General features: G+C 39.3%; 2 protein-coding genes across 2 annotated transcripts in view; one reads left to right on the plus strand and one right to left on the minus strand.

Annotated features, from left to right (window-relative positions):
- The window catches only part of LOC136858086 (rhomboid-related protein 4), a 60,652-nt gene extending 57,053 nt beyond the window's left edge, over nt 1–3,599 (minus strand). Inside the window, exon 1 of the mRNA XM_067137357.2 lies at nt 2,996–3,599. Coding sequence (XP_066993458.2) covers nt 2,996–3,118 — 123 coding nt within the window. The 5' untranslated portion in view covers nt 3,119–3,599. The remainder of the gene's footprint in view (nt 1–2,995) is intronic.
- Nucleotides 3,600–3,888: 289 nt separating this feature from the next.
- The window catches only part of Mvb12 (multivesicular body subunit 12-like Mvb12), a 125,616-nt gene continuing 102,473 nt past the window's right edge, over nt 3,889–27,031 (plus strand). The window contains exons 1-2 of the mRNA XM_067137356.2: nt 3,889–4,181; nt 4,344–4,531. Coding sequence (XP_066993457.1) covers nt 4,433–4,531 — 99 coding nt within the window. The 5' untranslated portion in view covers nt 3,889–4,181; nt 4,344–4,432. The remainder of the gene's footprint in view (nt 4,182–4,343; nt 4,532–27,031) is intronic.

The raw sequence follows: 27,031 nt of genomic DNA on the forward strand, positions 1-27,031 counted from the left end.
TATCACCCTTTCCTTTATACAGAAGGGCTACTATAGCAACTCTCTATTCATTTGGTAGGCCTATAGCTCCTTCATGCAAACAATAATCAAATAAGTATTTCAGATATGGTACTATATCCCAACCCATTGTTCTCAGTATATCCCTCAAAACCGTATCAATTCCAGCTGCTTTTCTAGTTTTCAACTTTTGTAGCTTACTGTAAATGTTATTGTTGTCATAGGTAAATTTTAATACTTCTTTAGCATTAGTCACCTCCTCTATCTGGACATTATCCTTGTAACCAACAATCTTTACATACTGCTGACTGAATGCTTCTGCCTTCTGAAGATCCTCGCATACAATCCCCTTGTTCATTAATGACTCCTCGAATATCCTTCTTGGAACTTGTTGCTTTAAAGTTCCTATATACTATGCACAACTTTTAGCGATACATGGAAATCCTAGTGCTGAATCGGTAGACCTCGGTTATCTTCGAGATTCGTATTGAAACACAAACTATGAATCGCTTATGCATCGACGTGAGACATCTGACGTACACTTTACGTACTAGTACTTTCAATGTTCACACAGCAGAGCCAAACTATAGAATTCATGCTAGAAACAAGATTTGCATCCAGAAATGCTATATAACGTGTATGTAACAAAGTTGTTGACTGAAGATAATGAAGGTTTAGAAAATGCATATCGATCAATCATACTATCGATTCAATTCAGATTTCATTTCCATTCATTTGGCAGTGTTACCGGAACCAGGAGTGCTCCCTCCTTACTCCTCAACCCGTAACACCGGCTATCACTAAAAGTTGCGCGTATAGGCCCTAATACATACTCTTCCATTTTTCGCTAAAATTTGTATGACCGCCAGTTATGCTTGCCACTATGTTATCCTTAGCTTACTTCTTTGCTAGATTCAATTTCCTAGTAAGTTCCTTCAATTTCTCCTTATTTCCACAGCCATTTCTAACTATTTCTTTCCAACAGGCACCTCCTTCTTCGTCTCTTTACTTCTCTGTTATAATATATTGGTTCTTTACAATCCCCTACCACCTTTAAAGGTACAAACCTATTTTCACATTCCTCAACAATTGCTTTAAACCCATCCCAGAGACTGTTTACATTTTTATTTATCGTTTTCCACCGATCAAAGTTACTTTTTTTAAACTCCCTCATGCATGCTTTTTCAGCCTTATGGTACTGCCTAATAGTCCTAATTTTAATATTTTCCTTTTTTTCCCGTTTATTTTTAACTACCACAAAAAAAACTTCATGATAACTAATACCATCTATACGGTTTCTCTATAGAGCTCATTACCAGCACCACATCCAGAATATTCTTCCCTCTAGTTTGTTCCATCTCTTTCTGAATCAGATGCCCTTCCCATATTAACTTATTTGCCATTTGGTCATGCTCCTGTCGTTCGCATTACCTTCCCGACTGACATTTGGTAAATTGAGATCACCCACTACAATCACGTTCCTTTCCTTATCATTTCCCACATAGCTGATTATATTATCAAATAATTCTGAATCAGCGTCTGCGCTACCCTTTCCTGGTCTGTACACTCCAAAGACATCAAGTTGCCTATTTTCTTTAGAGATGAGCCTTACACCTAGAATTTCATGTTTATCATCTTTAACTTTTTCGTAGCTTACAAATTCTTCTTTCACCAGAATGAATACTCTCCCTCCTACCATTCCTATCCTATCTCTACGATACACACTCCAGTTCCATGAGAGAATTTCTGCATCCATTATATCATTTCTTAGCCATGATTCAACTCCTATTACAATATCTGGTAATTATATATCTATTAAGTTACTTCATTCTATTTGTTTCTTTACAATACTTCTACAGTTCAACACCAACATTTTTCATCCCTTTTTGACTTCAGATCCCCGTACCCATATCACCACTACCTAGTCCACCCTGTTGCCCTGAATGTACCTCCCTATAACCCTTCTAAACAAATTTCCTAACTTATATGTACCACTGTGGTTTAAGTGAAGGCCATCTGAGCGCAGATCCCTATCTCCTACCCACCCATTAGGATCTAGAAATCTCACTCCCAGTTTCCCACATACCCACTCCATAGTCTCATTTAAATCCCCGATCACCTTCCAGTCGGCATCCCTCCTACACAGTATTCCACTGGTAACAATCTCCGCTTCTTTAAACTTCACCCGTGCTGCATTTACCAGGTCCCGCACATCCCCAACTATGATGGTACTTATACCTGCTTGTCTTAAGTGGTTAGTACCAACGTGAAACACTACCACCTTCTCCTTTCCCTCCTCCTTCTCTTCTACTTTCAACAGCTGCCTTAACCAAATTCCCAGATAACACTCTACCCTGTTTTGTTTACTAAGAATAATGAAAAGCAAGCAGACGTGTAATGTTATGAGTCTGTTAAAACTGTGATCATAGCTATGAGAGTTCGAGTTTTATGTGGAATCTGAACCACATTCGAGCGAGACTTTCCAATTCAAAAATTGACCTGGATTTCAAACAAGCCACCTCAGTGTGAAGCCAGTGATATCAATTATCACACAGGAAGGAGAGATCTATAGGTAGATTGTATCACAAAAATATTTCAGTTGATAATGAACGTTCAATTTGGTGAAATTTGACCAAAGGGAGACACCTAGTAGGGTCTAATTGTTCACATTATTTTGAAGGGAAGAGTAGTGGATACAAATAGCAACAGAAGATCAAGATATGGAATAAGATATAAACATTATCTGAGCAGATATAGGATACAATATAGATGAAGTTAACAAATGATAGGATGGTACAGCAAAATGCATCAAACTGGTCTGTGGATAGTCATCACACCACCACCATCGCACACCCAGAAATTGGTAAAGTCCATGCTTGCCACAGACTTTCACTGTGTATACTCTCTTAAGAAGTAATGCTACAAATAGATAGGTACCGGCATCAAATCTTCATAACCTATAATAATTCAATGTGTCGCCTGTAATGACGTTCTTTACCTGTCCGGCTATAGTGAATAATGTAACGGGCGGAATTGTAGTAACTCCAACGTTGAATAACTCCATTGCCAACAACACCACTCCTGTTTCTAAACCACGGTTAGGACCTCGCCGAGGAGCCATCCTGTCGGTTCTTCGAGCTGATGTTTTGAAAGAATTCAGTTGCAATTTACACCTATATTCTTCAATGTATTTGCCTTACTTTGCAATTACTTCCACGATCAAACAGAATTTTTCGTAGGTTTGTCCATAACAGGATTAAGAAATTTTGCCTGCGATAATGACATCCAAACATAGGACCACGCCTCCTTTAAGAATCTGTCAGATTGAACTCTTATTTTCTGTCCTCCTGAGCACTTTGGTACATATCGTACGGCAGCATAGAGCTTCAGCATCCACAAGAATTTGGTAATAAAACAAGAGTTAAATGCCTTGACGAATCAAGCCAAATGGTCAGTAATAATGTCTTGGACATAAGCACCCCCGAGTGCTGAATCACTGCAAGGACTGGTAATACTGTACGTAGTACTGCAGGGTTGAATTACTAGAATTTCGTGCTCAACTTCAAGAACCATATTTCGCTAAGCGCCATATTGGATAAATTCAAACATATTACAAAGATGAAGATATCACTTATATTGTACTTTCCTTCCGTCACGACTACAGTACTGTTAAAAATTGTTGATGCTGTCGTTGTGAATAACAAGTATCTTGCCAATATGCAGTTATCTCGTTCCTCACCAAAACATGCGTATTATTATGGTTAAAAATTAATGTTCAAATATTAATTGTGATGGAAAGGGAAATGAAGCATTTACTTTGATAGAATTACGAGGAGGAAAATCGGTTCCTCCTTTGGATTCGTTCCTTCTTCCTCTCCCTTGCCCCGCCGACGAGGTGATTCATTGAGCATAAAAGTGGAAGGTCTTTCCGTAGAATGCTCTATGACCTGTGTTTCTGATGTTAATTGGTAATCAAATGTGCAAACTTGTCATCAATTTAGTAATATGATGTTGTGGGGTACTTATTATTGAGTTTGATAGACCGGAGTTATTGTGAATACAAACTTAAATTCTGTTTAATCTGACTTGTGGTGTTTCCACTAGTACTGGACTTGTGAGGTTAATCTGTACTCTGTGCCATTCATATTTACCATTGACATTCTTTGATCATTGGGATGAGGAAGGTACGGTACTTATTTTTCACAATTTCCACGATTAATCACATGTTTTTGAATTTTTTCCTTTGCATAATCTTACTTAAATCCGCTTTGCCTTTTGTTGTCAATTTTACTTCTTTTCCTTTTTTTCCCCCTTTGATAAACTTCAATTTTCCTTTATGCTTACAGGACCTATATGACAGCTGATCAGTAATGATATTCAGCTAGTAAGAGTCGTAATCGTATGTGTAGCAATTTCAAGAGGAGAAATTTTGATCATGATGCACCAGGTTTATAAAAGTTTGCCTGATGATAGACCCATTACAAGTATACACATCATAGAAGATCCAGAGAAAGTCCCTCCAGGTTTTGTTGTGGTAAGAGTTATAACTGATGCTTGTTGTAATTACTCTTTCTGCTTCATGTTTCTTTACACTCAAAGATGAAATCTTCTATAGATCACTCTATAGGTCTACTCCTTTGTTTCCATCTTGCCTTAAAGGTTACTAGCTCTGATGTAGCAGACTCTTGAAACAAATGTCATGCTCCTGAAGTCTGTATATATCCTGGACAAATTTTTTTTTTTTTAAATATACATTAGCTAGCAATGTTTAAATAATTAATTTTCAAAATACAGGGTCCTTCAAAAGGAAATATGTAGCCTACTGTACACATTTTAACGAACACAAATTCATTTTTGTGTATTAGTACTGAACTTAATTATAGGCTATATCATAAATTTAATACAAGCTTCATGCACCTGTTCCTTTCGTTTCTCAGAATGTTTGCCATTAGCGGCCAAACGCATACTCTTATCATATAATAATAATAATAATCGTATGGCCCCAGCTACCGTGTACAGACATTTCAATTTGACGCCATCTGTCTGTCTGCTTGTCAATTTCTACGTTCTGTTTTACATAAGGCCTATTAGATAGCAGACCAAGTAAACCAAAACTCTCTTGGGTGCCTATAGCTGATATTTAATTAATCTTGTCGGGTAAACACCAAATGTGTCACCAGAGATCTTATACATGCCGACATCGTACGACATGGAGTGTCGAATGGACTTCTTTCCGCCCTTTAAAAGTCAGACTGCCTCTGCCGGGTTTGAACCCGCTGTCTTGGGATCTGGAGGCTGTCACACTACCGCTGATCCACAGAGGCAACTTACTGTATCATAATGGCAAATGGTTACGTGAACAACGTTGGTTGTGTGTTTGCAGGGATTTCTGTACATGCCGAGTGAGTTGGCATTGCGGTTAGGGTTGCGTATTTAACGTTAAGAATTTCATTCTTCAGGTTCCGTATTGAATCAAGATTCACAATAAAGAAAGAAAAGATAATATCCACCTTTTCAATACTATATATTATGTGAAAATTTTACATTTTTGTTAAATCATCACGTTTTTGTACATATCAAAACTGGTACCAGATGTACAAAAAACGTGATGATTTAACAAAAATGTAAAATTTTCACGTAATGTATAGTATTGAAAAGGTGGATATTATCTTTTTCTTTCTTTATTGTAAGGTTGCGTAGCTGTGAGCTTGCATTCGGAAGATGGTGGGTTTGAATCCCACCATCAGCAGTCCTGAAGATGGTTTTTTGTGGTTTCCCATTTTCACACCAAGCAAATGCTGTACTTTAATCATGATGAATATAAGGGCAAGAGTGAGGATTCCAAGTTCAAACGTGCCCCGCCAGGCACCTCTAGAATGGGCAAGCTCCACAGTACCGATAATCTGGTCTTAGGAATGATGCCAGGGGAAACGTATTACTACGTAATTGGTAAGTATACATACTGTCTTTTAAAAAACAGTAAGAGTTTTCAATTAAAATGCTACGGCAGGGTACAATGGAAAAACCATACATGGAAATGAGAGCTAAGACCTTCATCACATGATGCGGAAAGCAGATGTTACTGGAGTATACATATAAAGATGAATAGCACATAACTCCCAGCATATTAAAACAAACACCCATGAACTATATCTCTATAATGAAATACCTGTGTATTTCTAACCTGCTTCTTCAGCAAATTAATCCTCAATTTTGCTGAGTTTAGACTGGATCTAGCTCAAATTAAATTTTGATTAGCAATTTTCAGGCGCATTTTGAGTGATCGGCATCATAAAGTACACTAGAATGACCCAAATTTTTATCAGCATTAGACTGATCTTTTAAATCCCCATTTGCTGCTGCACTCCCGTCTTCAGACTTCTTTGTTCTTTTTCTGATGGTGTCTAGGTTATTTTTCCTTTTGGGAGTTTCATGGGACTTAATCTCATTCAAATGGTATTTCGGCAAATTAGGGAAAAATGTGAGGCACTGGACGTAATTTCCATCTCACACGAGAGATATCCACCTTTTCACCATTGACTATAAAATTATCTGCTATTACGCATTAACTCGGTATCCTTCTGTGGAATAGCTCTTGCCCATTTTTCAAATTGATTTCTCTCCTTCGGTGGCAAAAAAAAAACACACATCATAAACTACTCTACCATAGCCTGACTTACAGCCAGACACAAAACAGTACGGCATGCTGAACTATTAAATTAATCAAGCCATGCTTGAAGTACACAACACACAATGAAGTGAGTTTAGGAACTGAAAGCAAAGACAATTCAACTTATTGACTGAAATATCTCGCACAGTAACTTCTCCCGCACTTTTCTATATCTGGCTTGCCGGAATTACTGCAGCACGTGTTGGATATAATCGCTTGCAGTGGCGGGACCACAAACTACCGTGCTATAATGGCCGAGTCTTCACACTGGTTCTTATATTCATCATGCCTTAATTAAGGCCACAGGTGCTATCTTTCTGATCCTAGCTGTTTCCAATCCTTCCATTGTCAAAACCTTAGAGGTGTTAGTGAAATGTTAAACCACGAGAAAAAAAAAAAAAAAAAAAATCTGCACTTGCTGCTGTAATTTCATAACGAAGGGCCTCCAGCATAGGTGGTTTCCTGCATACAAAAAGTCCAGAGGTGTGAAATTGCTGAACGTGCTGGGAACTCAAATGCACCTCTTCATCCTATTCAGTGCCCCTGCAGGGTCTGCAAAACTCCGTTCAACGATCAGGATTGTCCTTTTTAATGTGTGCAATAATCTTGGTACGTTCACTTTCAGATTAGCGGCTTTCATAATGCTTCGTACACTCACATGGCTAACTTGTGTCTCACAAATACATTGTGTAGCAGACTTCTGAAGCGATACAGCAAACTTTTCTAAGACCATAGCTGAAAAAGCTGGGATTCTAGCTGTACAAGGTCTTCTGGATCTTCCGTTGTGCAAATCACAAATGCTACCATGCGTCTCAAACCTTATTACATAGCCATGTAACTGTCAAGTGTGTTGGAGGTTGTGCTGCTAACCCATACCTCGGTGCACATTGAACTTCCGGAATATTTTCAAAATTGAACAACTAATTTATGTTTCTCAAACATCCTCAAGCCTATCCCGGCTATTTTGATTCACTATCATATGTCACATGGTTGTCATAAGAGCCATATGGGTACAGACATCTGTTGACAAAACACCATAGGTACTATAGATTTCACAGATAATTTAATGCAACTCTGAAAACAATACACTATCATCTGTTAAATGTTTTTATACGTTTTTTGTGATGGACCCTATATTATGAAGGAGTGGAGTGGGTTTACGTGTTAATGCACTGTGGCTATGGAACAAACTCTGCATTTGGGAGGCGAGTGGGTTTGAGCCCCACCATAACCTGTCCTGAGAGTGGTTTTCTGTAGTTTTTCATTTTCACTTCTAGGTATAAGGACCGTTAAGAAAGAAATGAGCCGGAGGTTATAAAATGAAAACTTGTACTGTTATTTCAAAAGTATTGTCCAGCATTGTTGAGGCACTTGTTCCACTGCGACACAAGGTGGTGAATAGCCGCCTCGTAAAATTCCTGGGGTTGTATTGTGAACCAGTTCCGAACATACTGCTTGACGAGGTAAATAGTTTGCCTCTCAGAGCCTTCTTTAGCTCACCTTGGATTTTTGGATCACGGCGACCCTACATGCTTCACTGGAGACTTTGTCGTTTTGAATTGGGTTCGAAGTGATGGCACCCTGTCACGATTGGTCGCTGGAGACGAGACATGAACTAGTCCGCTTCCTTGGCATAGCGCAGCAGATGTTCAAGAGAGAGGTCCATTTGACATGCTTCCTGTGCTGGTTGAATACTGTGAGGCACCCCTTGGGCGCACTTCTAGCGAAATTTCAATCTGTCCTTAATGATGGTGTGAAGACTTCCGACACTCGCTTCGACGTCTGCGACAATGACTTCTACCATAACTCGCCGGTCTTGCATAATGTGGGCATCCCTCTGCTGGACAATGGCATCAGTAATGCGGTGAGGCATTCCAGACCGTGCATCATCAGCCACTGACATCCGTCCTTCCCTTAATCACTTATGCCACGCCTTGACACTTGCAACAGACATGCAATGTTCTCCGTACACTTGTGCCATTCTTCGATGAATTTTCATTCCCCTCACCCTTCTACTGTCAGGGAACACTGTACACCCTTTGCTCTTCTTTTGAAGCCTGCGTTTCACTGTTGTCAGCACGACTGGGTGCAGTGGACGATCGAGTGCCCTTGCTCGCTCTGTCGTCATGTGGTGTGCACCTATGTCCCTCCAACAGTGAGTTTAGGACCTCGGTGCTCTTATAAGGACCGCACCTTCTTCTACAGGTAATTGCATTACGATCCTTTCAGTAGTTTTCATTTTATAGCCTCCAGCTCGTTTCCTTTTTGAATGGTCCTCAAAAATTCTGGGACAATTCCTATTCATAGGCCACAGCTGATTCCTTCCACCTCCTTACCCAATTTTGTCCACCATCATTCAGTCTTCATTAGCCTCTCCACTGAGGTTGGCATCAGGAAGGGCAGCTGGCTGTAAAAACGTACCATACTAAAATATCATCTTATCACACCCCTTGTCCTGTATCAGGAAATAGGTCTAAGGGGTAGATATACATACACACACATACATACATACAGTCCACGCACCTTTTAGCGATATTTCTTTGTACAGGATTGAGGAGTAAGGAGGGAGCTTTCCCGGTTCCGGAAATACTGCCAACTGAATGGAAATGAAATCTGAATTGAATCGATTAAATGATCGATCGATATAAATTTTCTAAACCTTTGTTATCTTAAGCCAACAACTGTGTCATACACACATGAATTCTATAGTTTGGCTTTGCTGTGTAAACAACATCAGTACTAGTGCGTAAAGTGTACGCCAGATGTCGCACAGCGATACATAAGCAATTCATAGTTTGTGTTTCAGAGGTTGTCAGTACGAATCTCGAAGATACCCGAGGTCGACCAATTCAGCACTAGGGTGTCCGTGTATCGCCAAAAGGTACGCATACTATACATACCATGTATAATGAAGGTTAATTTCTGAATTTAAGTACCAGTCACTAGGCCCTATACACAAATAAGTTACATTTTCATTATATGTGGTCTTCTGCCCTTGGCAAATGAACAGATCCCACATAGCTTACTGTGAAATCATTAAATATAACATTCATCTCCTCGGTCGTTGTTTCTCTTACTGTACCATGCTGCCCTCATATCATGTGTACCTCTCCTCCCTCTAAGTGCAATAAATATTCCTGGGTCAGGGTGGTCATAATGCAATGGCTGATCATTGGATACAACTGAACAAATTTTTTTCCTCAAATGAAAGTCGCTCGGATATTTTCAGCAAATGGGGCTACACAAAAACCGCTTGTAATTTAATTAATGCAGTGTGTGATGTTTTGGGGGACAGCATAATTAGTACAAGTTTATGGCCAACTCTCTCTCGGAATGTAATGCCTTGCAATGTCTATTTATGGGATACTTTGAAAGATATAGTGTAGAGAAGTAACCCCCACACCATAAAACTGAAAAATGCAATTCACACCAAAATTTTGAAAATTCATGAAACTGAATTGCAGAGAGTGGACCAGTATCATCACATGCTACAATGCTTGTCTACAGGCTGAGGAAGAACATTTTCAACACTTACTGTAATGGGATGTTTTAATCCTTTTTTTTTTTTTTTTTTGTCTGTTTTTCAATCTGATTACACTGACCTGCAAATTCAAAGTTTTCAATCATCGCACAAAGTTTACATAAGATCTTTTATATTTCGGGCATGCTTATTCTTCAACTGAAGTCAGTTTTGCCCTATCACATCAGGTTTTTGTGAAAATTCAAAATGAAAATTTGATAAATATGCAGCACGCGCACATGCAAGATTACTATTATCACGTATAAAACACTTCTTTCTTATTATTTTCACCCATCTGAACACTGCTATCTTACACTGGTATACTCATGAACATAGTATAAAGATATGTAGTGTATTGTGTTAAGATCTGTAGAAAAACACAGCAAAATGGACCAAAATTTACCACGCATTAAGCCTCATAACGTACTGAGAATGGTTAGTCTACGGTTTCAATTTTATAATGTCCTGCCTTAGTAAAAGAAACTTCTTTTCCTCACTTTTCGTGTGTAAGAAGTAGTTGGACCTTCTCTCTTTAGTAACCAGCAGTAATCTGCCAGCATGTTTTTGTTCCATTTCCCTTGATATCTGTGTTTCATTTCCTGTAGATCATGATGGAATCTTTCTCCTTGCTCTTCGCTCAGCATTCCTAGGTTCTCAGGGAAATAGTCCAGATGTGAATGTAACATGTGCACTTTCAAGCTCATTTTGCAGCCAAATCTTGGAAAGATCAAACAATCTATCCACCATTTGTTTGCAGTCTGAATCCTTCATGTTTCCAAGAAAATTTTTGACCACATTCCGGAATGCTGTCCATACCGATTGCTCTGAAGCGCACATAACGTCTTCAAAATTAGCATCAGAAAGAAGTTTTCTGATATCTGGACCTGTAAAAATACCCTCGTTGGTTTTGGAATTACTGATGCCTGAGAATCGGTGACACAGGTACTGAAAGCATTCACCTTCATTGTTTAGCGCCTTAACGAATTGCTTCATAAGCCCTAGTTTGATATGAGCGGAGGTAACAGTATTTTGCTCTTGTGGACAAGAGTTTCTTGTTTAATTTTTTCGACCCAACAATCCATTGTCTACGTGGCCATTCTTTTTTAGTCCAGTGATGTAACCGTGCTCAACTGTCCCACTCACACAGAAAGCAGGGGTGCTTTGTGTAACCTCCTTGTAAACCTAACAGAATACCTATCACTTTGAAATCACCACACACTTGCCAGTTGTGTTCCTAGTACTTCAGTTTACAAAACAGCATTTCAAATGTTTCTCGCATAATAACTGAATGAGCAACGGGAATGGATGCAAGTTTGTTTTCATTGTAAAGAAGGACGCACTTCAAACTACGCTTGGAGGCGTTGTTGAAAAGTCTCCAGTCAATAGGGTCATACTGTGGTGCTCCTAGTTTTAAGATAACCCCCGGAATGTTGTTACAATAAACCAAGGCTCCCTCTTCAGAAAAGAAGGGTGTAAATTCTTGTTTGCGATGTCTGTACCAATAGTACGTCGTCCCTGGTGCCAACATGGTTCCTTTCACAAAGTCTAGACCCAAGTAACTTGGCAGATTCCTTTGTAAAGCCGAGATCCTGAACGTGTCATTAAATGCACTTTGCTCGAACAGTCTCAGTTCTTTTTCAACACATTCGGGGGAGAAATTACAGTCAGAGTTAGCACCCGCCATTTCTGCGTCAGATTCAGAAGAGGGACAATTCTGTAAATGTTTTGGACGCTGTGGTACTGGTGTATCAGGGTCGTGAGGAACGGGTAAAATTGCAGAGCGAATATTGCTTGGATACACAATGTTACCTTTGTTGCTGCTGTTAAATCCCTTCACATTCACAGAACAGAAGTAGCAGAGAGTACTGTGGTCTGAGGGTTCTCACCACACCATTGGAATACCGAATGGCAATGCAGTTCGCTTACCTTTCTTCTTTCATGATTCCTTCTTGTCTTATTCTTCAAGCAATCATTCGGTTACGATTTTGTTCTCATTTTTATAATCACAATTTTCCTTGTTGATATGGACCGACAACATGCAATTTTACACCTTATGACAATCATGACAAACCCCATTGCCAGTTAACACAGTTGATCAATATTTCCATATTAGTAATGCTCGGCGTTGATATTGACTGAGCAACAGAATTCTGAATTCATGAATTCTATTATTATAGTTGGTACAATAAAACTGTATAAGTTATCAGAAATTGTATTCTCTATAACTTTTGTTATGTAGTACTTTCTGATAGGACAAACAACATAGATATTTAAAAATTAAATTTTAGGCACCTTCCCCTAAACTACCATTTCATCCAGCATGAATAAAATTATTTATAGCCTAGTCTATAGTGCCTTATCCTCCGACTGTACATACCTATTTTCATTAAATTCTGTTCCCCCATTTTCTCGTGGCTCGACATTGTTATGGACTTAGCAACAATAATCCAAATCCATGAATATCTTTATCATAGCCAGTATGGTAAAAATGTATAGGTCATAAATGATTGCCATCACCTTGAACCAGCTCCAGTTTCCTGGATGCGGTGAATGAGCGCTCTTCATTTACTTCTGTCCATCTAGTGGTTTTCTTCCATTAGCTGCTGCAAATCCAGACCTCGTTCAGTTAGATAATTTCTAATTTGATCATTCCATCTCTTCCTTGGCCAACCTCTTGATCTTTTGCCTTTGATTTCCTTCTCAAACCACACTCTAGCTGTTCTTTGTGGGTCCATACTTTTGATATGACCAAACCATTTCGACACAGATCTCGCTAAGGGAATTTTTTCACTTGGACATCGATGGCATATCTCATCGTTTATTATTTTATCCCTCGTCATTTTCTGAATCATAGTTCTTAATACCTTCATTTCCACAGCTTGTAGTTTGCCGATATTTCTGTTGGTTTGAATGCAGGTTTCTAGACTGTATGTGGGGTAACTGGTAGAAAAATGTCCTGTAGAGTACTAATTTTTATCTTAATGGAACTTGCTTATCCCACAGAAGTTTTCTGATAAATTTTATGAACTTTTGATATTGTAAGCCTTTGCATTTAGTTTTCTTCTTACACGGTCGGCGGATGCAGAGTGGGTCTTGGCCCACAAGTGGTCATGGCTGGTCCACGATCGCTTGAAGAATAAGACAAGAGGTAATCATGAAAGAAGGAAGGACTCCCTTTACATTGAATACCTTTACATCACAGAGTTGGAAGACTACAGTACTCTACTAGTGATTTCTGCATATCATCGGTTATCTGTTGTTACTACACTGCAAGATAGCGGAACTGATGGACTTGTTGCAACTTGGATCCATCTAAAGTGATGTTAGTACGGATGTTCTGTCGACTAACAGGCAACACTGTCATTGTTGACTTGCTTATCTTGAGACCAAATTGCTTGAATATAGCATTCCAGTCATTCAGCTTCTGTTGTACTTCAGACTCACTATCAACCCATATCACCACATCATATGCAAAGGCAAGAACTTTAAATTCAGAGGTGTTGTTGAGTTTCTTAACTTCATTCATTACAATGATGAATAAAAGCGGGGATAATGCTCTTGCCTTGTTGTACACCCTGCCTAGTCTCAAACCACTCTGAATACCCATCCCCTATTTGGACACAACTCTGGCAATGGTCATACAGCATTTTACTTTATTACTTAAATCACAAATGTTAGGCCCCTTAAAACAACAAGCACCAAGCACTTAAATCACATGGTATAGATCTATTCTTAAGGCATTCCCAGATTTTTTCTCTCTGTACACTGTTGTAAGTCTTCTCAATATCTAGGAAAATAAAGATGACATCTTTCCCTTTTTCCCAGTGCTTCTCCATGATCATCCTTACAGAAAATATTAGATCTGTTGTTGACCTACTCCTCCTGAAACATACTGCTCCTCTTCAAACTGTGGTACAATCATGGTTCTTAGTCTCTGTTCTATGATTCGGTCCATTATTTTGAGTCCATGAGATAGTAGAGTGGTGCCTCTGTAGTTGCTGGGTTTCTGTCTGTCGCCTTTCTTAAATAGAGGTATGATGACTCCTTTAGTCTAGCCTTTGGGTAGTTTTTCTTCTTTCCAATTGGTGTTTAGGACCCTAAACAACCACTGCAATCCTTGCACTCCAGCAGCCTTGATCATGTCAACGCTTACCTCATCTATGCCTGTTGCCTTGGCTTTACTCATGTTTTTAGGGCAATTTCTACATCCTTGTTATAGGAGGCTCCATATTTCGAATATTTTCTTTTGCTGTGTTCTGCTATTGCTTGATATGTACATTTTCACTATTATATAAATTTTCAAAATACTGTCCCATCTCATATCTTGACAAAAATTCAGAACAACTTACATTTTCCAGCGCACGCATCTAGGCACGATTGCACTGTCATTTGTCTCGCTCGCATCTCACGAAGGGCTTCATTGTGCGGTATACAGAGCTGCCAACTGTTCATATAAAGAACTAATCCTAGTGCAGCGGCGCTACTTTTGAATTTATGAATCTCGTGACAAAGCCATTGGTCTGGATCAAGCAAAGGGGGTCTGGGGGCATAAGCCCCCAGGTTAGAAGCCGCGAAGCGGCCCTAGGCCTCTAGTATTCCACGTGACACCTCCATTGGTCTGGATTGGTTACGGTAGGTTAGTCACAAAGCCATTGGTCTGGATTGGTTAGACCATTGGTCTGGATCAAGCAAAGGGGGGCGTAAGCCCCCAGGTTAGAAGCCGCGAAGCGGCCCTAGGCCTCTAGTGTCCCGCGTGACACCTCCATTGATCGAGATTGGTTAGGGTAGGTTAGTGACAAAGCCATTGGTCTGGATCAAGCAAAGGGGGTCTGGGGGCTTAAGGCCCCAGGTTAGAAGCCACGAAGCGGCCCTAGGCCTCTAGTGTCCCGTGTGACACCTCCATTGGTCTGGGCAGTTATGTATTTCTTGTGCGCGGGTTGGTAACGGAATTCATTTTACTTTATTGCTTGGAGTGATGCCATATCCCATTGTGTCTCACCCATTGGAAATGTTGATACATAGTTAGGCGATGGACTATAGCGCGTGATAAATTCTATTAAGTTATAAAAGCAAAATTACTTCTGGGGGACGGGGGGTGGGTTCTTATCTGTCGCAGTGAACACATCTCTCCTCTACAAGGTATTCCACTTAAGATTGCCAACATATTACATCCTTATCATGCTATAAAAGTAATGCAAGTCTTACTGAATTTCTACCCATATCTTATATCTTTGTCATTCCAATTGGTTTCTATCTTCTTTCTCTGGGGCCTTTATTCCTTCATAGTTGCTTTCCTTCTCACCACCTGAATAATGATTTATTGTTGTTTTTGATGTCCTCTTCTAGTTTCTGTGCAAATTCAGTTCAGGTTTTCTCTTTCTCATTAGGAATGATTCTTTTCACTTTAAGCTTCAGGTCTCTGTACAGCTGACTGAGTTCTTCTAACATCTCTTCATTCATTGCCACACGTTTCTGACATTCTCTCTCTCCCTCTCTCTTAGTTTCCTCATTTCATTTCTCTCCTTTATTGCTGTTTGGACGGTTTCATTCCACCATGGGGTTTCTTTCTCTCTAAACTCTGCTAAATTTTTTGCCAATGTCCACCAAGTTTTGTTTTTTAAATCCAAGCCATTCTTCTTCATCTATTCCCACTTCACATTTGGGCAGTTTGTCCCTAATTTTCATCTGGTATTCAGACCTCTTAATTGGTTTTTCCAATTCCCAAACTTTTATCTTCGGTTTACGCCTGGTATTTTTTTTTCTACCATGATGTTTCCTAAGGTGGTTACTAGCGACCTATGGTCACTAGTTAAACTTTCTCCTGGCAGCACTTTTAACATCTCTAATAAATGTTCCAGCCCCTTTGTCTGCAATGACATAGTCAGTAAGAGAATTTTGCTCTCCTTTCCAGCTGTACCTTGTGATCTTATGGCTCACATGCTTTTTGAACCAGGTGTTTTTGATTATTAGGTTGTCAGGTCAGGATCATCCTGCTGCCATATTTGACAGTAGACAGTACTACCTGCAACTGTCTGGTTGAGGGCCGGGCAGCCAGTATCAAACAGGCAAATTAAAGGAGAAACCAACTGCTGTGGGAAGAGGAGTTCTCCCTTAGCAGGTTTGATGAAACCTGTGTGTAGGAAACAACACACAAATTTATCACAATGCTGCTGCCTTGAGGATTGGATAGAGGACTATCAAAGGCTAAGGGAGTTTATCCTGACAGAAAAACCTCACCTTGTGTTAAGCCCAGCAAGCCAGCAAGGGGAGAAAAAACTGGCCGATCGCTTTCAACATAAACTTATCAATTAAATTCTATATAACTTTAGTTATGTGGTATTTATCGATAGAACCACTGATAAACAAATTTTCGAGAATTAAATTTTAGGCCTTCCCCTAAACTACTATTTCACTCAGCCTGAATAAGATTTATAACCTACACTGACTGAGCAAATGTCATGGGATAGCGGAGCACTGATGCGCAGGTGTGTTGTCTGCGCACCACACGCCCCCTGTGCCAGCGGCAGTTGTATAGGAGACCTTGTGAGCAGTGGCTGTGCATGTGACAGGTGTAACATGGAACGTCATCGTGAGCTGACACCATTCGAACGGGGTATGGTCGTCGGTGCCCGACGGATGGGAAGTGCGATTTCGGAAGTGGTGCGGGAAGTCGGCTTCACACGATCAACCGTGTCCAGGGTGTATCGTGAATGGTTGTATGCGGATGTCGCCGTCCACAACAGACGAATGACCGGCCGTCCAGCCATCCTCGATGACCGTGACCGGCGACATCTGAGATGGATTGTCAATAGTGACAGACGGGCAGCCGTGCAACAAATCACGACTCAGTTCAACACAGGCCGTGCTAGACACGTCTCCCAGTGGACAATTCGTAGGAACATGGGTTCTATGGGGTATGGGAGCCGGCGCCGCACACGGGTGCCACTGTTAACCCAATGTCATCGGGCACGACGACACGCATTTGTCGCCAGTCACCAGGGATGGACACTGGAACAATGGCGTAACATAATGTGGTCGGACAAATCACGATTTCAACTGCACCATGCCGATGGGAGGCACTGTGTATGGCGCAGACCACATGAAGCGATAGATCCCGCTTGCCTGGAAGGTGTGGTCCAGGGCGCTGGTGTCTGTTATGGTCTGGGGTGCATTTTCCTGGTATGGAATGGGCCCCCTAGTTGTTCTGGAAGAGACTTTGAATGGTATGTGGTATGTTGAACTGCTCGGAGACCATCTCCACCCATTTTTGGCCTTCCAGCACCCAGACGGTTCTGCGGTGTTTCAAGGTGATAACGAGCCGCCACATCGCTCCCACGTCACCCGGGAATGGTTCCAGGAACATGCAGCGGAGGTCTAATGACTGCCATGGCCACCCAGGAGCCCCGATATGAACCCTATCGAGCATATCTGGGATGTCCTGGAACGCAGGCTCCGTGCCATGGATCCTGCACCCACGAAAAGACCAGCATTTGCGGCCGCTCTGCAAACGATTTGGTGTCAGCTGCGTCCAGAGGACTACCAGGGACTTGTCGACTCACTTCCACGGCATATCACTGCAGTTCGCAGGGCCAGAGGCGGCTTCAAACGCTATTAGGTGACTGTCCCATGACATTTGCTAAGTCAGTGTAGATTGTAGTGCCTTATTCCCCGATTTTTATTAAATTCTCTTCAGCCATTTTGTCATGATGCTTGTACATACAGACGGAAAATGAAAAATACACAGCATGTTTCCAGTCATTCGACCGGGTCAGGAGTGGAATGAATGAAGCCCCCATCTAGCGGAGAGGATAGGAAATGTGCCGGCTGCCGAAGCCCGTCGCATTCCTCTGGAACAGTGATAAATATGTGCCCTACAACAGGAACCAACAGACTACAAAGCAAGTCAGTTGTTAGCTGCAGGGAGCAGAGGGTCGAGGAGATAGGGGAATCATTGGAGGGGGAGAATCTTGCTAGAAGAGTTCTGAATAACAGGATGAGTTTACAACTTTTTTATGCAATGCCTCAAAAAGGATGTTGGTCTGCTCGGAAATTTTCTTCAAATTGAAAATATAATTAGATTCTCATCTCCTTTTACATATTGTATTATATCTTCTATCTCTTCAAATATTCTTTCAATTTTATCATCATCCACTGACGTACCGGTAGTAGGCATATAGATCTGCACTGTTGTGGGGGGCATTGGCTTGGTTTCGATCTCGACAACACTAATCTAATGTAATATAAAAACTGTTCAGTGTGTCAAACACACAACAATTTCAATACAAATTATAACACTACAAACATACCTTTAAAAAATATGCACTATTATACAAAGAATGACAAGTTTTGCTCTATAAGAACATCCTCAGATTCTATCAAATCACTTAATACAGTATTGTTTACGTTGCTTAAACTTGTCAATGATAGAGAGTTTGGTCATAATATGAACCAGTATTGACAAATAATGAGTTTACAAGTATTAATATAATGGAAAAACTTCTGTACTTATTTAGACTACCGATGTTAAGTCCATTGTCACCAAGCACTGAGATCAATCAATCAATCAGTCAATACTGATCTGCATTTAGGGCAGTCGTCCAGGTGGCAGATTCCCTATCTGTTGTTTTCCTAGCCTTTTCTTAAACGATTTCAAACAAATTGGAAATTTATTGAACATCTCCCTTGGTAAGTTATTCCAATCCCTAACTCCCCTACCTATAAATGAATATTTTCTCCAATTTGTCCTCTTGAATTCCAACTTTATCTTCATATTGTGATCTTTTCTACTTTTAAAGACACCACTCAAACTTATTCGTCTACTAATGTCATTCTACGCCATCTCTCCGCTGACAACCCGGAACATACCACATATATCACAAATATTATTATAATATTTATAGATCCACCTCTTCAATACAATACAATGCAATCCACTATTTCATGTTTCACCCTTTTTTTACGGGCATCATCAGCCTATATCAATCTTAAAAATTAATGGATATGGGATATTTCTAATCTTATAAACTGTAGAGTAAAATGTTGGGTGTAACATGTACCTATGACTTTTACGTATTATGTATAAATTTTAACCACATGAAATATTGGATTGTATTGAACAGGTGGATCTATACATATTATAATAATATTTGTGATATACGTCATCTTCAATACGGAACCAAAATGAGAACAGTTACTTGTAAAATACCACTTACTCGAGCAGCTCGTCTTCTTTTTCCCCATTCTTCCCAGCCCAAACTTTGCGACATTTTTGTAACGCTACTCTTTTGTCGGAAATCACCCAGAACAAATCGAGCTGCTTTTCTTTGGACTTTTTCCAGTTCTTGAATCAGGTAATCCTGGTGAGGGTCCCATACACTGGAACCATACTCTAGTTGGGGTCTTACCAGAGACTTATATGCCCTCTCCTTTACATCCTTACTACAACCCCTAAACACCCTCATAACCATGTGCAGAGATCTGTAAATCCCATTTATGTGATTACCCCTATGAAGATCTTTCCTTATATTAACACCTAGATACTTACAATAATCCCCAAAAGGAACTTTCAGCCCATCAACGCAGTAATTAAAACTGAGAGGACTTTTCCTATTTGTGAAACTCACAACCTGACTTTTAACCCCGTTTATCAACATACCATTGCCTGCTGTCCATCTCACAACATTATCGAGGTCATGTTGCTGTTGCTCACAATCTTGTAACTTATTTATTACTCTATACAGAATAACATCATCTGCAAAAAGCCTTACCTCTGATTCTACTTCTTTACTCATATCATCTATATATATAAAGTAACTTGTCCTGACTGACTGACTGACTGACTGACTGACTGACTGACTGACTGACTGACTGACTGACTGACTGATTCATCATCGCCGAGCCAAAACTACTGGACATAAACAAATGAAATTTTGAGGATACATTTATATTACAATGTAGGTGCTCGCTATGGGAGGATTTTTAACTTTAAAAGTTTAGAGATCTAAAAATTGGTATTTAGATTCCCTTCTAAAAATAAAGAAACACATATTTTTTTGTTTTCGGAAAACCCCCAATAGGAGGGGTGAAAAAGGGGTTGAATGCCTTTAATCTGGATACTTATATCTCAGAAACTGAAGATATTACAGACCTGAAAATTTGTATTTAGGGTCTCCTATAGAAATAAAGAAACAAGTATTTTTTTGTTTTAGGAAAATCCAATTAATGGGGGGTGAATAGGGTGGTGATATTTTAAAATGAGTGTATCTATATCTCAAAACTTTAAAAGTTTACAGATGTATAAATTGGTATTTAGAATCTCCTTTAAAAAATAAAGAAACAAGTATTATTTGTTTTCGGAAAATCCCAATAGGAGGGGTCAAAAAGGGTGAAAAAGCGGTTAAATGCCTTTAATGAAGATACTTATATCTCAGAAACTGAAGATATTACACACCTGAAAATTGGTATTTGGGATCTCGCTTAAAAACAAAGAAACAACTTATTTTTTGTATTCGGAAAATCCAATTAATGGAGGTTAAACGGGAACGACAAATTGGGGTGAATTTTTAGAAAGATTATAACTACAGTGTATCTCAGAAACGTAAAATGTTACAGACATAAAAATTGCTATTTGGAATCTCCTGTAAATGTAAAGAAACATTGGTGATTTGTTGTTGGAAACTCCACTTAAGGGAAACTAAAAAGGGGGTGAAATTTTAAAATGAGCATTTCTACAGTATATATCAAAAACGTAATATGTTACAGAAGTGAAAAATGGTATTTTTTTCTCTATTACAAATAAAGAAACATCTATTTTTTGTTTCGGAAAAACCACTTTGGGGGACGGGGGATAAGAGTGAATGAAAAATGGGTTGAATTCGTTTAATTAGGACACTGATATCTCAAAAACTGAAGATTTTACAGACGTGAACTTAGGTATTTGAAATCTCCTTTAAAATAAAGGAAAATTTTGTTTTTTGGTTTTGGAAATCCACTTAAAGGGGGGAGGGTAATTGATAAAATAGTTGAAATATTTGTATGAAGATACTATTATCCCAAAAACGAAATGTTTTGCAGACTTGAACATTGGTATTTGGAATCTGCATTAAAAGTAAAGAAACATGTATTCTCGGAAAATCCAATGAGGGGGGGGGGGGGAGTGGCGGATGTGAAAGAATTGAAAAATTAATTGTATGTGGTACATACAGTACATCTAATAAAAACTTAAGATGTTACAGACATGAAAATTGGTATTTGTATCTCCTTTGAAAACAAAGATAAACGCGTTTTAGGGTGAAATCATCTTGGGAGGCAGGTGTGAAACGGAGTTGAATTCCTTTTAAGAGGACACATATCTCAAAAACTGAAGATGGTAGAGTCGTGATAATTGGTATTTAGAAGATCCTTTACGATTAAAGAAACAAGTATTATTTGCCGGAAAATTCACTTGGGGGGGGGGGTGAAAGGAAGTGAAAAAAATTAATTACTTTTATGGGTATACTCATGTCTCAAAACTGAAAGTAACAGGCATGGAATCTCCTTTAAACATAAAGAAACATGCCTCTTTATTCTTGGGGGAGAGGGGGATCAAATTAACGTCGTTGGGGTGAAAAAGTAGTTGAGACCAATTGATTTTACTGTTCATAATATACTTATTCTGATCATAAACCGATCATTTTTAGTCTTTCTTGGGTTCATTTCCAAGAGCCATCTTTTCTTTTGGAAAACTTAAAGTTAGATTACAGTAGAATCTCGTAGCATATAAATGAAAATTTAAACACATTTGAAGTAAACGATAGGAATGATATTGACCGTGCAATTGTCCACATCTATAATATGGTCAATAATGCGCGGAAGTAGGTATATCATTCGTATCACCAGAAATCCCGCGCACTTGCCTAAGCGCGGCAATGGTGCTGGTCACATTGTAAGTAATGACAATGGCAGCAGATGTAATTTACGGCCAAGTAGCAGTCTTGCATCTTGCTGTCGGGTCCAGAACATCAATAATAATAATAATAATAATAATGTTCTGGACTGTCGTCAAAATGTTTGGACCGCGCTGGAAACGGGTCCTGGCCGGGTAATGACTATGAATGCAGTCCAGCCGCAGTTCAGTACCGCCAAGGCATCCAAGGCGACACCATGCCGGATCTCTTCAAGGATTTGATCCACATTAAAATGCTTACAGGAAAAGATGGCAAAGATTTAGGGACCCGACTGACCGGGTAGCATACCTGGACCTAGCCCGGGAAGTACAAAATCGATTGATGGAAAGAAAGATTGAAAAATGGGAGGAACTTTGCCATAATCTCTCAGAAAACGAGTCAGATCGCGAATTTCGGCGGATTATATATAAAACGTGAAGCATTTAATTATAAATTTCAGTATAATACCGTAGGGAAGCACGGGTATCTTGCTAGTTTATATATATAAGGAAACATAAAGGTCCAGTAATACTGCCCTGAGGAATTCCCCTCTTCATTATTACAGGGTTAGATAAAGCTTCGCCTTCTCTGATTCTCTTGAGATATATTTTCTAGAAATATAGCAACCCATTCAGTCACGCTTTTGTCTAGTCGAATTGCATTCATTTTTGTCAGTAGTCTCCCATGATCTACCCTATCAAATGCTTTAGACAGGTCAATCGCAATACAGTCCATTTGACCACCTGAATCCAAGATATCTGCTATACTGTATCTTGCTGGAATCCTACAAGTTGAGCTTCAGTGGAATAACCTTTCCTAAAACCGAACTGCCTTCTATCGAACCAGTTATTAGTTTCACAAACATGTCTAATATAATCAGAAAGAATGACTTCCCAAAGCTTACACGCAACGCATGTTAAACTTACTGGCCTGTAATTTTCAGCTTTATGTCTATCACCCTTTCCTTTATACACAGGGGCTACTATAGCAACTCGCCATTCATTTGGTATAGCTCCTTCAACCAAGCAGTAATCAAATAAGTACTTCAGATGTGGTACTATATCCCAACCCATTGTCTTTAGTATATCCCCAGAAATCTTATCAATTCCAGCTGCTTTTCTGGTTTTCAACTTTTGTATCTTATTGTAAATGTCATTGTTATCATATGTAAATTTTAATACTTCTTTAGCATTAGTCTCCTCCTCAATCTGGACATTTCTTTGTAACCAACAATCTTTACATACTGCTGACTGAATACTTCTGCCTTTTGAAGATCCTCACATACACACTCCCCTTGTTCATTACTTATTCCTGGGATGTCCTTCTTGGAACCTGTTTCTGCCTTAAAATACCTACACATACCATTCCATTTACCACTAAAATTTGTATGACTGCCAATTATGCTTGTCATCATGTTATCCTTAGCTGCCTTCTTTGGTGGATTCAACTTCCTGGTAAGTTCCTTCAGTTTCTCTTTACTTCCACAGCCATTTCTAACTCTATTTCTTTCCAATCTGCACCTCCTTCTCAGTCTCTTTATTTCTCTATTATAATAAAGAGACTGTTTCAGGACTGTGGTCATGGAGAGGTAAATGGAAAGCTTTGGCTATAGCACACTGCTCGCAGAGAGGAATTTTTTAAGTGTGCATGGTCATTTCGGTTGGTTACGTTGGCATTTTTTGCTATGTAAATTTCGATTGCTTCCTTTATATTCAAATATTTACTTTTAAATGTGTAAAATTTTTAGATCTGTGTTGATGTTTGTGAAATGGTGTGAACTGTCATATATGTACTCCCCGAAGGCTGAATGCCGATTATATCTGATCGTGTTTTTTGTGTTCTTTTTATCATGTGTGGAAATTAACGTTTCGTTTGACCTATGTATGTGGCATTGCAGTTAGGTTCTTGGCACTTGAGTTCATTGACTCCTTACTTTGAGAAAGAGAAACCACCACACGACAAGGAAAAATATGTGGTTCTCAACTACGTTAACAACAACACATACAAAGTAGGTAATATTTTCAAGAAACATGGTTTAAAAGTAGCCTTATGAATGAACAACACACTGCAGAGACAACCTAAGCAAAAAGACCCTTTCTCAAAGTCAAGAGTCTATGAACTCAAATGCCAAGAACCTAACTGCAATGTCACAAATTTAGGTCAAACAAAACGTAATTTCCACACAAGATAAAAATAATACAAAAATGTAATCTGATACAATCAGCATTCAGGCTTCGGGGAGCACATATACTACAGTTCACACCATTTCATAGACATCAACACAGATCTAAAAATTTTACACATCGAAAATAAATGTAAATCCTTGAATATAAAAGAAGCAATCGAAATTTACATCGCAAAAACTGCTAATGTAACCAACCTAAATGACCATACACACTTAAAAAATTCCCCCCTCTTCGCTCTAGGCTACTCGCATAATATCTGGACAACACTTATTAATTATCATTTATCATAATAGCATCTAATAGTTATTTCAATTCCATACTTTATTTATTACAGACTATGAATCTCATGTTAGATCCGTATTGACAGTTGAACTTCTTACAAAATTGTACAAAGTTATTATAATATCCTCCTAGTCAATACTATAATATTTTGTACGCCCAATTAAGACGAAACTTTACACATAAATAGACATGTTTCAACCCAGCATTCGGTCATCCTCAGTAAGACATATATCATTATCTTCATTTCCCGTTTCCAGCTTCCCGGGTCGGGTTGTGAATCAAGGACCTCCATCGCTGCCTGTCTCTCCATCACTCTTCTCCTTTTTTAAGTACCGTACATCTTCTGGTTTTCCTCCCCTCTTCTCCATGCACTCCCATACTGAATCTGTCCGCCTCTTTCGAGGTCTTCCTCGTTTTCTCTTCCTGTTAACTTCTCTGAAAAAACTTTTTTTGGCACTCTCTCTCTTCTTCCGTTCTCATCATATGCCCATATCACTTTAGCTTTGTTGTTTCTATTTTATCTTGAAGTTTCAAGATTCCTGTCCTTTTCCATATCTCTTCATTTCTAATTCTATCCTTTCTAGTCTTGCCCTCGATACCTCTTACGATTTTCATCTCCGCTGCCTGTATTCTGCTCACCTCTCGTTTTGTGGTAGTCCACGATCCACCTGCATAGGTTAGTATGGGTTCATAATAGGTTGAATATAATACTTTCTTACATTTCTTCGGGACATCTTTGTTCCACAAAATACCCCTTACACTCTGGTAGAAGCTGTTTGCTTGTTGTATTCTTTTCCCAATTTCCTCGGTTATCTTTCCATTTTCTGTGATCACACTTCCCAAGTACTTGAAATTTTAACCACTTCCAGAATTTTACCATTCAGTTTTATCTTTTCTCTTCCTTCCTTCCTTCCTTCCTTCCTTCCTTCCTTCCTTCCTTCCTTCCTTCCTTCCTTCCTTCCTTCCTTCCTTCCCCTTGACATCACTATTGTTTTACTTTTCTCTGTGCTTACTTTCATGCCAAATTTTTCTATCTCTTGATTCCATATATATACTTGTTTTTGCATTTCTGTTTCATCCTCACCCCATATCACTTTTTCATCTGCAAACAACATGGCTTTTGTTGCCTGTCTTCCCGATCTCTGTTTAATGTTCGTATGAATTTCATCCATGACTATGATGAATAGTATGGGGGATAGTACACTTCAATGTCGGAGACCAGTTTCAACTTTAAACCATTTTGTTTTTCCTCTACTAGTCTTCACACTACTAACACAATTTTTGTACATAGCTTTTATCATTTGCACTTCCACTCTGTTAACTTGTTTTTTTCCTTAATGTGTCCCATACCAACTGTCTGGGCACACATCATAAGCTTTCTCATTGTCAATAAATTTCATCACTATGTCTTTTCCAAACTCCAATCTTTTCTCCATCATATGTCTTAATGTAAAGATCAGGTCATACATTGATCTGTCTTTCCTAAAACCATACTGTTCTTCTGTTTCTCTTTTTGCTGCTATATGCTTTACGTCATACCGACACAGATAGGTCTTATAGCGATGATGGGATAGGAAAGGCCTAGGAATGGGAAGGAAGCGGCCGTGGCCTTAAGGTACAGCCCCAGCATTTGCCTGGTGTGAAAGTGGGAAACCACGGAAAACCATCTTCAGGGCTGCCGACAGTGGGGTTCAAACCCACTCTCTCCTGTTTACTGTATACTAACCGCACTTAAGCGACTGCAGCTATCAAGCTCGGTCTTCCATTTCTCCTTCTAGCTTCCTCCTCGGTCTTCCTTCCAATACTCTCTCAAATATCTTAGCTACATGGGCAATAAGAGTGATCCCTCTCTAGTTATTACATTCCTTTTTATCACCTTTTTTAAATATCGGGATAATTAAACCCTTTCTCCACTCTTCTGGGATCTCCTTCTTTCTCCGGATTATTCTAAATAATCTATACAGCCACTGTAGCCCTGTTGGCCCTGCTGCTTTTATCATTTCCGTAGTTACCTCATCCACTCCTGCTGCTTTACCATTCTTCATCTTTTGTATGGCTTCCTCTATTTCTAATATCGATATGTCCTTTCTTGTTCTTCTTCTTTCCCCATTATTTCTTCTTGCTCCTTTTCATCTACTTCACTGTATTTAATATTTAGCAATTCTGAGAAGTATTCTTCCCATCTTTTTAGTAGCCTATGTCATCTCTTTGCATCAATATCTGCCCTGTTTCAGTTTTTACAAATTTTGTATCTTCCCTATTTTGTAAACTATTCTTCACCAAATCATACAAAACCTTTTTACTTCCCTTTATATCCTCCTGTAAAGTTTCTGAAATTTTTCCAGCTCTTCCGTTTCTCTTCTTGTACTATATTCTTACATACCTGTGTGGCTTCTTTATATTTCTGCCAATTCTCTGCATTAATGCTGCCTATCCACTTCCTCCAAGCCAT

This window comes from Anabrus simplex, chromosome 1 (assembly GCF_040414725.1).
Source record: "Anabrus simplex isolate iqAnaSimp1 chromosome 1, ASM4041472v1, whole genome shotgun sequence".
In the NCBI taxonomy this organism is placed as follows: domain Eukaryota; kingdom Metazoa; phylum Arthropoda; class Insecta; order Orthoptera; family Tettigoniidae; genus Anabrus; species Anabrus simplex.